General features: G+C 42.2%; 1 protein-coding gene across 1 annotated transcript; it reads left to right on the top strand.

The window, feature by feature from the left end:
* The first annotated feature begins 238 nt into the window (after positions 1–238).
* On the top strand, positions 239–12,012 carry RNF7 (ring finger protein 7). Its single transcript, XM_075201615.1, has 3 exons — positions 239–414; positions 2,490–2,537; positions 11,563–12,012. Exons 1-3 carry the CDS (start codon positions 279–281, stop codon positions 11,679–11,681), a joined length of 303 nt encoding a protein of 100 aa, XP_075057716.1. The 5' UTR covers positions 239–278; the 3' UTR covers positions 11,682–12,012.
* The last annotated feature ends 574 nt before the right edge of the window (positions 12,013–12,586 follow it).

The raw sequence follows: 12,586 nt of genomic DNA, 5'->3' as shown, positions 1-12,586 counted from the left end.
GAACCAAGTCACACAGAGGTTCTATTACTGTGTCTGCTACTCAGATAGAATAGAAAGCACTCCCCCTGCTGGCTGTTAACTGTCACTACCTCTCCTTGTAGTTGACAGACTGACTCATTACTGTGATTGGGTCTTTTACTCACACGCAGCCTACTTCTGAGATCTAATTGGTCGCCCTACTTGTCATATGTGCCGTTTTCCCCAGTACTCCGCAGTGATTGGTCATCTCTCTGAACGCGCCGTAACATTGGGCAGTTCACGTCCCTCCTCCCGACAGTATGGCCGATCGGAGACGGACAGACCATACCGGGCCGGGTGTCAGGATGTTTTCCCTGAAGAAATGGAACGCGGTGGCGATGTGGAGCTGGGATGTGGAGTGTGATACGTGCGCCATCTGCAGGGTGCAGGTCATGGGTGAGAGAGACCGGAGCAGGGGTCAGGGAGGGGGCGGGGTTGCCCATTACTACCATGTAATATGACACAACATGTATACAGCGCACCATGTATACAGCGCAGTCATCATGGTCTTGTGTAGTCTGTCTATGTCTAGTGTCTCTCACTAACTGGATGATAGTTATGTGTCCCTTGTTATACTGTTCTTTCCATACATTTACTCTCATATCTTTCCACTATGCCTTATTCAAAATCTTCCTAAGTAGTTGCTTCCAAGTTGTCCCTCTTTTTAGTTCTTATGGGTAGATCAGTATAAATACAATTTTACCATCTGTTTAAGTATCTTGGACTCCTAAATTTCCAATAGCATTCACATTTATATATATATTTATGTTTTGTTACATCTATTCAGTGTTCTTCATTGGTTTTCTGCACCCACTCAATAATGCCTAAAAGGTATCGTGGTGAGATGCTATGGAACATATGCATTGAATGTACTTTTGTGCCAAACATACATGGTGGAAAGTGAGGATGGTACTGTAAATGGGGGTAGTATAAAGAAGGAGCACTCTATAACAGCCTTGTGTACAATTTATACATCTCCACTACATAGAGAATTAAAATCATATGCAGTCATGGTCAAAAGTTTTGAAAATGACACAAATATTATTTTTCACAAAGTCTGCTGCCTTAGTTTTTATTATGGCAATTTGCATATTCCAGAATGTCATGGAAGAGTGATCCAGGGGTGGATCTAGAAAATTGTTATACCCGGGGCGATTTAGGGGGGGCAATTTAGGCCCCGTCCCTTTCTGACATCTAAGGCTGCCGGCGGCTGCACACTATGTGCAGATCCGCTCGGCAGTGACCGTGTGCTGCCCGGCTGCTCTGACACAATCAGAGCAGCCGGGCAGCACACTGTCACTGCCGAACGGACCTGCACATACTGTGCAGCCGTCGGCAGCAAGTCCCTGCTAGGGGGAGGCGATTGACTGCTGAGGATTTGGATAAAGTCATTTTCTCTGAATCCCCTTTCATATTTGGGGCATCTGGAAAATCGCTTGTCTGGAGAAGGAAAGGTGAGCACTACCATCAGTCCTGTGTCATGCCAACAGTAAAGCATTCTGAGACCATTCAAGTGTGGATTTGCCTCTCAGCCAAGGGAGTGGGCTCACTCACAATTTTACCTAAGAACACAGCCATGAATAAAGAATGGTACCATCACATCCTCCAAGAGCAACTTCTCCCAACCATCCAAGAACAGTTTGGTGATGAACATTGCCTTTCCCAGCATGATGAAGCACCTTGCTATAAGGCAAAAGTGATAACTATAGTGGCTCAGGGATCAAAACATTGTAATTTTGGGTCCATGGCCAGAAAACTGCCCAGACCTTAATCCCATTGAGAACTTGTGGTAAATCCTCAAGAGACGGGTGGACAAACAAAAACCCACAAATTCTGACAAACTCTAAAGCATTGATTAGGCAAGAAGGGGCGGCCATCAGTCAGTATGTGGTCCAGAAGTTAATTGACAGTATGCCAGGGCGAATTGCAGAGGTCTTCAAAAAGAAGTGTCAACACTGCAAATATTGACTCTTTGCATAAACTTAATGGAATTGTCAATAAAAGCCTTTGACACTTATGAAATGCTTGTAATTTTACTTCAATATACCATAGTAACATCTGACAAAAAGGTCTAAAAACACTGAAGCAGCAAACTTTGTGAAAACCAATATTTATGTCATTCTCAAAACTTTTGGCCACGACTGTAGTTAGTTGAATACATGTCCTTCTAAAATTCTATTTTCTCTGGATTCCTGGAATAAATTAAGTTTGTGTGTTCATAAGCGTCAACACACATTTAACATAAAGTAGAAGTGGTGGTATTAAATATGTAATGGGAATGTAAGTGAATGGAATTTGATAGTTTTACAATGAAGGCAGTAGAAGCAGTGGCGGTATAGCATACCACTCTATATACCCCCATTTTCACTACTGGTTGTATTGTAGTTCTGCATTATTCATTGACATTAGGTGTTTCTCTGCTCTCTGGCCAGTAAAGATATATTACGTGCTACTCATGTTTCTATTTTCAGACGCTTGCCTGCGCTGCCAAGCTGAGAACAAGCAGGAGGACTGTGTAGGTAGGTTGTAGGTTACACTGTACTTCTAAACATCCAGCTGTAAAGTACAGCAGATCTATTGGTATTTATCAAAGGAAGCCATCTTTGATATGTAATAGTATTGTTTTACTTATGTCACCAGCCAGTATGTATTTTCATACTGGCTGGTGACAGACATCTGTATAGTTTGTTACCTCTAATAATACTCAAAATAATATTTACTATTTATTTATTTGTTATTATCATTTATTTGTATGGTGCCACAGATTTCGTAGTGCCCTGACAGAACAGCACTAATATGGGCAGCACGGTGGCTTTGTGGTTAGCACGTCTGCCTTACAGCACTGGGGTCATTAGTTCAAATCCCGACCATGACCTTATCTGTGAGGAGTTTGTATGCTCTCCCCATGTTTGCGTGGGTTTACTCCGGGTAAATAAATGGTGATGATGATGATAATATGACATACATGACAAACAATAGACATAACAAGTACATGAGTAGACGTGTGTGATTTCTTCACGAAGTGGGATTTTCTCACAAAGTGGACGAAAATGCACAGTTGGACAACACAGTTGGACAACATTTGACTGGATTTTACTTCCAGCAATAAGTAACATCTGCCACAGCCTGTTTCTGCATTACTTGTCTCTCTATATGGAACACTGCAAAGAGGTAATTCTTTAAAATCCCCTAAGTTTTTTGGCTTTAACTCCTTTTATCACAATGTGGAACAAATTGCTTTCCTTAGTCTCTTTTCATGGCATGATCTTTAAAACTGTCATCTTTCACCCCTCCACCAACACAAACATTTGTTCATATTGCACCTGCATTACTCCACTCACCTCTAGTTAACACCCATGAACTGATGTCCTATTTATTATCTCTAACAAGTACAACCTCCACCTGTCGCCAGAAAATAAAAAGTCACACATCTTACAATCTCCTTGCCTATCTTTCTCTCACTCTGCTTCTATTAGCTGGTGATATATCACCTAATCCAGGTCCCCCACACTCCTCACACACACATACATCAGAGCACTACCGCTCTATAGCAAACCTCAAACACATCACCTGTCTCCCCTCTCTTCCAAAGTCCTTTAAATGTGCCCTTTGGAATGCACGCTCTGTTTGTAACAAACTTACCTCCATTCATGATCTCTTCCTCTCAAAAAACCTCAAACCTTCTGGCAACAACAGAAACATGGCTCACGCAATCAGACACTACCTCACCTGCAGCACTTTGACATGGTGGCCTCCATCTCGCCCACACCTCCAGAACTGAGGGCAGACAAGGAGCTGGGGTTGGACTACTTCTCTCCCCACAGTGCACGTTTACAGTTGTACCAAATGTCCCATCACTCACGTTCACATCTTTTGAAGTACATGCTATTCGCATTTTTAATCCACTCTCTCTACGTGTTGCAGTGATCTATCGTCCCCCTGGAGCAACAATTTATTGAGGATTTCTCTGCAGGGCTCCCTCACTTCTTATCTTCAGACATCCCCACCATCATCATGGGTAATTTCAACATCCCCATTGATAACCCACCTTCCAAAGCTGCTTCCAAACTACTCTCTCTAACCTCCTCACTTGACCTCTCCCAGTGGATTGAATCATCTACTCATAAGGATGGCCACTGCCTTGATCTTGTTTTCTCTAGACTATGCTCAGTTTCTAATTTTCTTAACACACCCTTCCCCCTCTCGGATCATCACCTTATCAGCTACTCACTCACCCCCACTGCTCTAACCTCTCTACTGTCTAACTCTACCAAGCCTCCTCACACCCGCAGAAATCTGAATTCTATTAATCTTCAACAATTTTCCACCTCTCTCCAACACCTTCTCTCCCCTATCTCTACATTCTAATCCCCTGAGATGGCAGTACCCCATTTTCACCAAACCTTAGAAACGGCCCTTGATCAAGTGGCTCCAGCGACACTACATACTACACGTCGACTTTGATGTCAACCGTGGCACACTAAAGCAACACGAAATCTTCAAAAACTGTCCCGTAAAGCAGAACCTCACTGGCGTAAATCTCGCACCTCTAATGACTTCTTCACATATACCGTATTTCCCCATGTATAAGACGCACCTTTTTTCCCCAAATTTTGGGTCTAAAAAAAAGGTGTGTCTTATACACTGCCAGCGCTACTTGCCTGATTGCAGAAGTCGGCATCTGGTGTGAGGAGTCCCCGCTAATCAGCTACAGCGTGTCCCCCGTTACTTTGCAGGACCTTCAGGACCTTTGCAGGCGCCTCCCACAGTCTCGGCGCTGTCAGTCACGTGACTGACAGTTCAGATGAGTGCCCATGACTACAGATTCCTCCGTTTGCTCCGTTTGTCACAGCATTGGTGACATTAGACAAGTCACGTAGACACGCCCCAAGACTGTGCAGTAGCGCTCGTTTTGGTCTGAATGTGGAACTATTGTAAGCTGCTGTAGCGCTTTGTGCCCCAATAAGATGCAGGCTAGTGTGCTTTGTGCCCCAATAAATTGCAGGCTAGTGTGCTTTGTGCCCCAATAAATTGCAGGCTAGTGTGCTTTGTGCCCCAATAAATTGCAGGCTAGTGTGCTTTGTGCCCCAATAAATTGCAGGCTAGTGTGCTTTGTGCCCCAATAAATTGCAGGCTAGTGTGCTTTGTGCCCCAATAAATTGCAGGCTAGTGTGCTTTGTGCCCCAATAAATTGCAGGCTAGTGTGCTTTGTGCCCCAATAAATTGCAGGCTAGTGTGCTCTGTGACAAAAAAATTACAAGCTCTAGTGTGATCTGTAACAAAAATTAGAAAGAGCCTTTTGATTCCTCCTGCTGCACATTGCATGCTGTAATAATAAAGCAGCAGTTTCAGCAGTGAAAAGGTTACAATACCATATCCCGTAATTACGGTACCATATAAAATTAGTACCATTCCACGTTCTGCCCAGAAATGGCTCAGAAAAGATTTTCATACAGTGCTGATTTCAAATTAAAAGTGATCCAGTTTGCAAAACTGAATGGAAATCGTGCTTCTGAGCGTAAGTTTGGTCCGCCCCCAACTGAGAAAACAATCCGAGATTGGCTACGGGAAGAAGAAACCCTACTGAAAACACCACGGCAGAAGAAGGCTATGAGAGGCAAGTCAGCAAAATGGTCTGATTTAGAGAGAGAATTGAAGATATGGATTGAAGAGCAAAGGGCAATTGGAATTCCTGTGTCCACAAAGATGGTTCAGCATGAGGCAAGAAGAATTGCTGATACAAATGAAGTTACTGACTTCAAAGGAGGACACAATTGGTGCTTCAGGTTCATGAAACGGAATGGACTAAGCATGCGTACACGCACCAGACTTGCCCAAAGGATGCCTGAATGCAATGAGCAGAAGGTCCTTGAATTTCATCGTTTTGTCACTCAATGTCGGAAGACACATCAATTTGAGTTGGGACAGATTGCAAATATGGACGAAGTCCCCCTTCAATTTGATGTCCCAAGTAACAGAACTGTTGATAAGAAGGGGGTAAAAACTGTAATTGTGAAGACAAGTGGACATGAAAAGAGCCATTATACAGTTGTTCTAGCTTGTTGTGCCGACGGAACCAAGCTGCCTCCTATGCTGATTTTCAAACGCAAAACAATGCCAAAAGAAGTCATTCCTCGAGGAGTGATTGTCCATGTTCATGACAAGGGTTGGATGGATCAGGATGGGATGAAGATCTGGTTTGAGAAAGTTTGGAGCAGGAGACCAGGTGCGCTCTTACGCAAACCTGCCCTATTGGTGCTTGATCAGTTCAGGGCACACTTAACACCAAACACAAAGAAGATTGCTGCAGAGCAAAAAACAAAACTTGCCGTCATACCTGGAGGCTTGACATCCCAGCTCCAACCACTTGATGTCAGCATTAACAAACCCTTCAAAGCTACCATGAGAGAGGAATGGAACCAATGGATGAAGTCTTCTGGGGACAATTTGACACCAGCAGGAAGAGTGAAAAAGCCAACTATAGGAGAAGTTTGTACCTGGGTGAAAAGATCCTGGGATAATATCAAGATTGAGATCATTGTCAAGTCATTTAAGAAGTGTGGCATTTCAAATGCCTTGGATGGAACTGAGGACGAGGCAATATATGAAGACAGCGATTTGTCATCAAACACAGATGAGGACAAGATAATGGTTGAAAGTTCTGACAGTGATGATGAGTAGTTTCATGATAAATAAAACTTGAGTTCAATAACTTTATGTAATACATCTTTTTTTTTTCATTTTGGGCCCCAAAATTAAGGTGCGTCTTATACATGGGTGCGTCTTATACTTGGGGAAATACGGTACTTCTGTCTACCACTCCTATCGAAATGCTCTGGACACTGCAAAACAAACATACTTCCAATCTCTTATCTATGCTCAGGCTTCTAACCCCAAATGCCTTTTCAATACATTTAAATCTCTTCTCAATCCTCCCACCCCGAACCCTCCATCTACTATCAGTGCTCAGGATCTTGCTTCCTACTTCAAGGACAAGATCAGACTAGAAATGGTATCCTCTTCCTTGACAAGCAATCGGCTCAATTCCTTCCCACTACCCTCTGACACCCTCTCTTCATTTGACCCCACATATGAAGAGGAAATTTCTACGCTCTTCTTATCTTCCTACTCTACCTCCTGTCCTCTTGATCCTATTCCCTTGCAAATTGGTAGATCCCTGTCTTCTGTGCTCATTTCACCTCTAACTCAAATCTGTAATCTCTCGCTCTCTACTGGCATCTTTCCATCACTATACAAGCATGCAGTGATTACTCCTATTCTAAAAAAACAGGATTCCGACCCAAACTCTATCAAATTACCGTCCCATCTCTCAGCTGCCGTGCCCCTCCAAGCTTCTAGAGAGACTTGCCTACACTCGCGTCACACGCTTTCTTTCCGCTAACAACCTGTTGGATCCTCTTCAGTCTGGCTTTCGTTCTCAACACTCCACAGAGACTGCGTTGACCAAGGTTGTCAATGATCTGATCACTGCAAAAACAACGCCATTACTCTCCTAATTCTCCTGGATCTCTCGGCTGCATTTGACACCGTTGACCACTCTCTTCTCCTACAAACGCTGCAATCCCTAGGTCTTCAAGACACTGTTCTATTCTGGTTCTCATCCTACCTTTCTAATCGCTCTTTCACTGTTAATTTCTCTGGGACCACCTATGCTCCGCTTCCTTTATCAGTTGGAGTACCACAAGGCTCAGTGCTAGGTCCTCTGCTGTTCTCTATCTATACCGCTTCTCTTGGAAGAACAAGAGCATACCTGACATTTCTATCTCTGTTGATAACATGACCATAAATCCCACCCCACAAGCACGCTGTCTAGGTGTAATCCTTGACTCACACCTATCCTTTGTTCCCCACATTGACTCTATATCTAAATCCTGCTACATACATCTAAAGAACATTTCCAGAATTCGCACATATCTCACGCAAGACACTGCAAAAACCTTAATTCATGCACTCATCTCCCGCATTGACTATTGCAATTCCCTCCTTACTGGTCTTCCTAAAAACAGACTCAAACCTCTACAATCTATTTTGCACGCTGCGGCAAGACTGATTTTCCTTGCAAATCGTTCTTCCTCTGTTGAATCACTCTGTATGTCTCTACACTGGCTGCCTGTTTTGTACCGAATCCAATATAAAATACTTTTACTAACCTACAAGGCCATCAACAAAGCTGCACCAACATACATCTCCTCTCTTGTCTCAAAATATCTCCCAACTCGGCAACTCCGTTCTACACAAGATCTGCGTCTCTCATCCACCCTCATTACATCCTCCCATTCCCGGTTACAGGACTTTTTTCGGGCTGCATCCACTCTATGGAATTCTCTCCCTCGCACAGTAAGACTCTCCTCTGGTCTACAAACTTTCAAGCGTTCTCTGAAAACCTACCTCTTCAGACAAGCTTATAATATTCCTCGACCACCCTTTTAACCTCGCTACCTTTAGCCTGTTACACAGTTTCACGCGGGACGGCTGCCCCCTGACCAACATTGTTGTGTGACCGGTTCATTTAGCTTATGAGTCACTTTTACCTTTACAGTCCTGCTGGGCCAAAATGCAAAATGTAGACTTAACCTCATGTGTCAATCTCCCATTGTCCCATAGATTGTAAGCTTGCGAGCAGGGCCTTCTCACCTCTTTGTCTGTTTTACCCAGTTTCTTTATTATGTTTGTCCCCAATTGTAAAGCGCTACGGAATATGTTGGCGCTATATAAATAAATGATGAGTGCAGAACAAAATAACAAATGTATGGATACAATTAACAGAATAAATCACATATCGTACAGAAACAATTCAGCATCTGACATAACGGGGACAAACAAGGAAGACAGATTTGATGCATTGGGTAGAGGACTCTGCCTGTGAGAGCTTACATTCTAGAGGGAGGGGGCAGTGACACAATATGAGATAAAGGGATATTAATTTTAGCACTCCAGGTGGGAAGCAGAGGAGGTGGAGGTTACACATGGCGGAAGTTTGGGTTTAAGTGGCGATAGAGTAGGTTGAAGTTTGAAGTAGGTGAGGATATTGGGCTGGGAGAATGGAGAAGAGGGGGACAAGGAAGGATGGTTGGGGAGGAGGGTGCATGGGGAAAAAGTTACCACTGACTTTTCCCACACTGCATCTGGCACTTCCCTTCTCATTAAGTTGTTTAACAATGTTGCTTAGTTACTATAGAAGGAAACTATTAGTGATCATATCTGTGTATGATACAGTCCAGTCCATAAATATTGGGACATCGACACAATTCTCGTATTTTGGCCTCTATACACCACCACAATGGATTTGAAATGAAACTAACAAGATGTGCTTTAATTACAGGCTTTCAGCTTTAATTTGAGGGAAATTACATCCAAATCAGGTGAACTGTGTAGGAATTACAACGGTTTCTATATGTGCCTCCCACTTTATAAGGGACCAAAAGTAATGGGACAATCGACTCAAAAGCTATTTCATGGACAAGTGTGGGCTATTCCCTCGTTATTTCTTCATCAATTAAGCAGGTAAAAGGTCTGGAGTTGATTCTAGGTGTGACCTTTGCATTTGGAATCTGTTGCTGTCGACTCTCAATATGAGATCCAAAGAACTGTAACGATCAGTGAAGCAAGCCATCATTAGGCTGAAAAATCAAAACCAACCCATCAGAGAGATAGCAAAAACATTAGGTGTGGCCATATCAACTGTTTGGAACATTCTTAAAAAGAAAGAACACAACGGAGAGCTCAGCAACACTAAAAGACCCGGAAGACCACGGAAAATAACTGTGGTGGATGAGAGAAGAATTTTTTCCCTGGTGAAGAAAAACCCCTTCACAACAGTTGGCCAAATCAAGAACACTCTCCAGGAGGTAGGTGTGTATGTGTCAAAGTCCACAATCAAGAGAAGATTTCACAAGAGTGAATATAGAGGGTTCACCACAAGATGGAAACCATTTGTGAGCCAAAAAACAGGAAGACCAGATTAGAGTTTGGCAAACAACATCTAAAAAAGCCATTACAGTTCTGGAAAAACATCCTATGGACAGATGAGACGAAGATCAACTTGTACCAGAGTGATGGGAAGAGAAGAGTATGGAGAAGGAAAGGAACTGCTCATGATCCAAAACATACCACATCATCAGTGAAGCGTGGTAGTGTCATGGCGTGGGCATGTATGGCTGCCAATGGAACTGGTTCCCTTGTATTTATTGATGATGTGACTGCTGACAAAAGCAGCAGGATGAATTCTGAAGTGTTTCGGGCAATATTATCTGCTCATATTCAGTCAAATGCTTCAGAACTTATTGGACGGCGCTTCACAGTGCAGATGGACAATGACCCAAAGCATACTGCAAAAGCAACCAAAGAGTTTTTTAAGGCTAACAAGTGGAATGTTATGTAATGGCCAAGTCAATCACCTGACCTGAATCCGATGGAGCATGCATTTCACTTGCTGAAGACAAAAATGAAGGGAAAATGCCCCAACAACAAGCAGGAACTGAAGACATTTGCAGTAGAGGCCTGGCAGAGGATCACCAGGGATGAAACCCAGAGTCTGGTGATGTCTATGCTTTCCAGACTTCAGGCTGTCATTGACTGCAAAGGATTTGCAACAAAGTATTAAAAAGTGATAGTTTTATGTAGGATTGTTTAGTTTGTCCCATTACTTTTAGTCCCTTAAAAAGTGGGAGGCACATATTGAAACCGTTGTAATTACTACACTGTTCCCCTGATTTGGATGTAAATTCCCTCAAATTAAAGCTGAGTCTGCAGTTAAAGCACATCTTGTTAGTTTCATTTCAAATACATTGTGGTGGTGTATAGAGCCCAAAATATGAGAATTGTGTCGATGTCAGAATATTTATGGACTTGACTGTATATAGATGTGTAAAATATATATAAATGTCATGTTTTTCCATAGTTGTTATATAGATAGACTAAAATTATAGTTTAAAAAGTGCAGCTCATAGATTTAATATATGTAAGGAAATATACGGCTGGCAGTACTTTTTATCTGGAGCCATTGCCCGCTGTACATAACATATACTACAGCAGGGCAATGGGGTCAGGGACTGCCAGGATTATCCATGTCTTTACTTTAATCTCTTTGGTCTCTTAAGAAGGAATTATCAAGGATGGGTAAATCTCTTAAAAGAGCAAGCTGTGTATATTGTGTTCTAGTAATGACATGCCTACAAAACTTGGCTTCATGTCCGAAATCACAAATCATATCTTCGAGAAATGTCTCTTGACTTCTTTGGAGGGTAATACATGCATTCTATGAACCATTCCCTTAGAAAATCCCTTGCCAGTAACCATCATAAAATCTGATGACTGAAGATTATCTAGCGTTTTCTCTTCCTTCCATTGTAGGGATTATTGTTCTAAGCTTAAGAATTGTACTCTGAAGATCTGCTACTGTGTCACTGTTGTGCTTCCTACACTATTTGTATTGTTTGTGTGATTTTTATAGACACCAATATTGTATGTTGAATGTTACATTTTTATGTATTAAAACAATCATTGTACTCTGTTCTCTTACAGTGGTATGGGGAGAATGTAATCACTCATTTCACAACTGCTGTATGTCCCTGTGGGTGAAGCAGAACAACCGATGTCCATTGTGCCAACAGGACTGGGTGGTGCAGAGAATAGGCAAATAAACACTGCAGCATCCCAACATGGAAACCTTTCAGCAGCGCCACCTGGTGATTTGTCTCTGAAACAGACATCTGTTGTCCGGACCTAGCTACTTTTTTGTACGAGACTGATGCATGTGACTGAGGGTCTCCGGTCATTAGACGGCAACGTGAATGATAATGTATAAGAATGCGCTTGCTAATGGGTAAAGTGACCGTTAACATTATGCCTTGTCAAAAAGAAGACTTAAATTCATATATTAAAAAAAAATAAGTCAAACTGTTCTTGTCTATCTACATGCAGATAGACTTATACCTGTTACTTTGGATGTGGAATAAAGTTTAATGACATTTTTATTGCCTCTTCTTTTGATTTTTTTTTAATCATACTATTATGCAGATTATTTTGGGATTTTGTTAGCTTCTTGTTTCTTTTCTCCTGCATAAAACTAATTGCAGCCCCATGTGTATATACTATGACTGAGGGGATTCAATTCAGCGCAAAACATTGCAAGCATTCTGGAGACACTTTGCATGTATTTTTACTGAAATATCTGCTCATTTTTCTTGCAGACATCTGAGTGTATACTTTTACTGTAATAACACAGCTGTGGTGTTCCTGATAATATTGTGGTACTTGAATCCCCCCCCCCCACTGAGTGTATTATGAAATTACTAGTTTTGGAATGTATTAATTTGCACCATACATTTACCTGGTGCAATAGCTGAAACCCATACACACACGTTTGAGCTAGTGATAATAACTTACACTTTGGCGTTTAAAAAAATATGTGCAGGTAATGCATTGCTCTTATAGTTTAAAAAGAGGTTGCACCTATATGCCTCTTTGACCAACCCCTTACTGGTACAGTCTGTATTCTGGTGCTCTGGGATGCACTATGCAAGTTTTATGTATTCTGTACCAGCAG

This window comes from Mixophyes fleayi, chromosome 3 (assembly GCF_038048845.1).
Source record: "Mixophyes fleayi isolate aMixFle1 chromosome 3, aMixFle1.hap1, whole genome shotgun sequence".
Taxonomy (NCBI): domain Eukaryota; kingdom Metazoa; phylum Chordata; class Amphibia; order Anura; family Limnodynastidae; genus Mixophyes; species Mixophyes fleayi.
The sequence above is the reverse complement of the archived record's forward strand: the minus strand, read 5'-3'. Positions and strand labels throughout refer to the sequence as shown.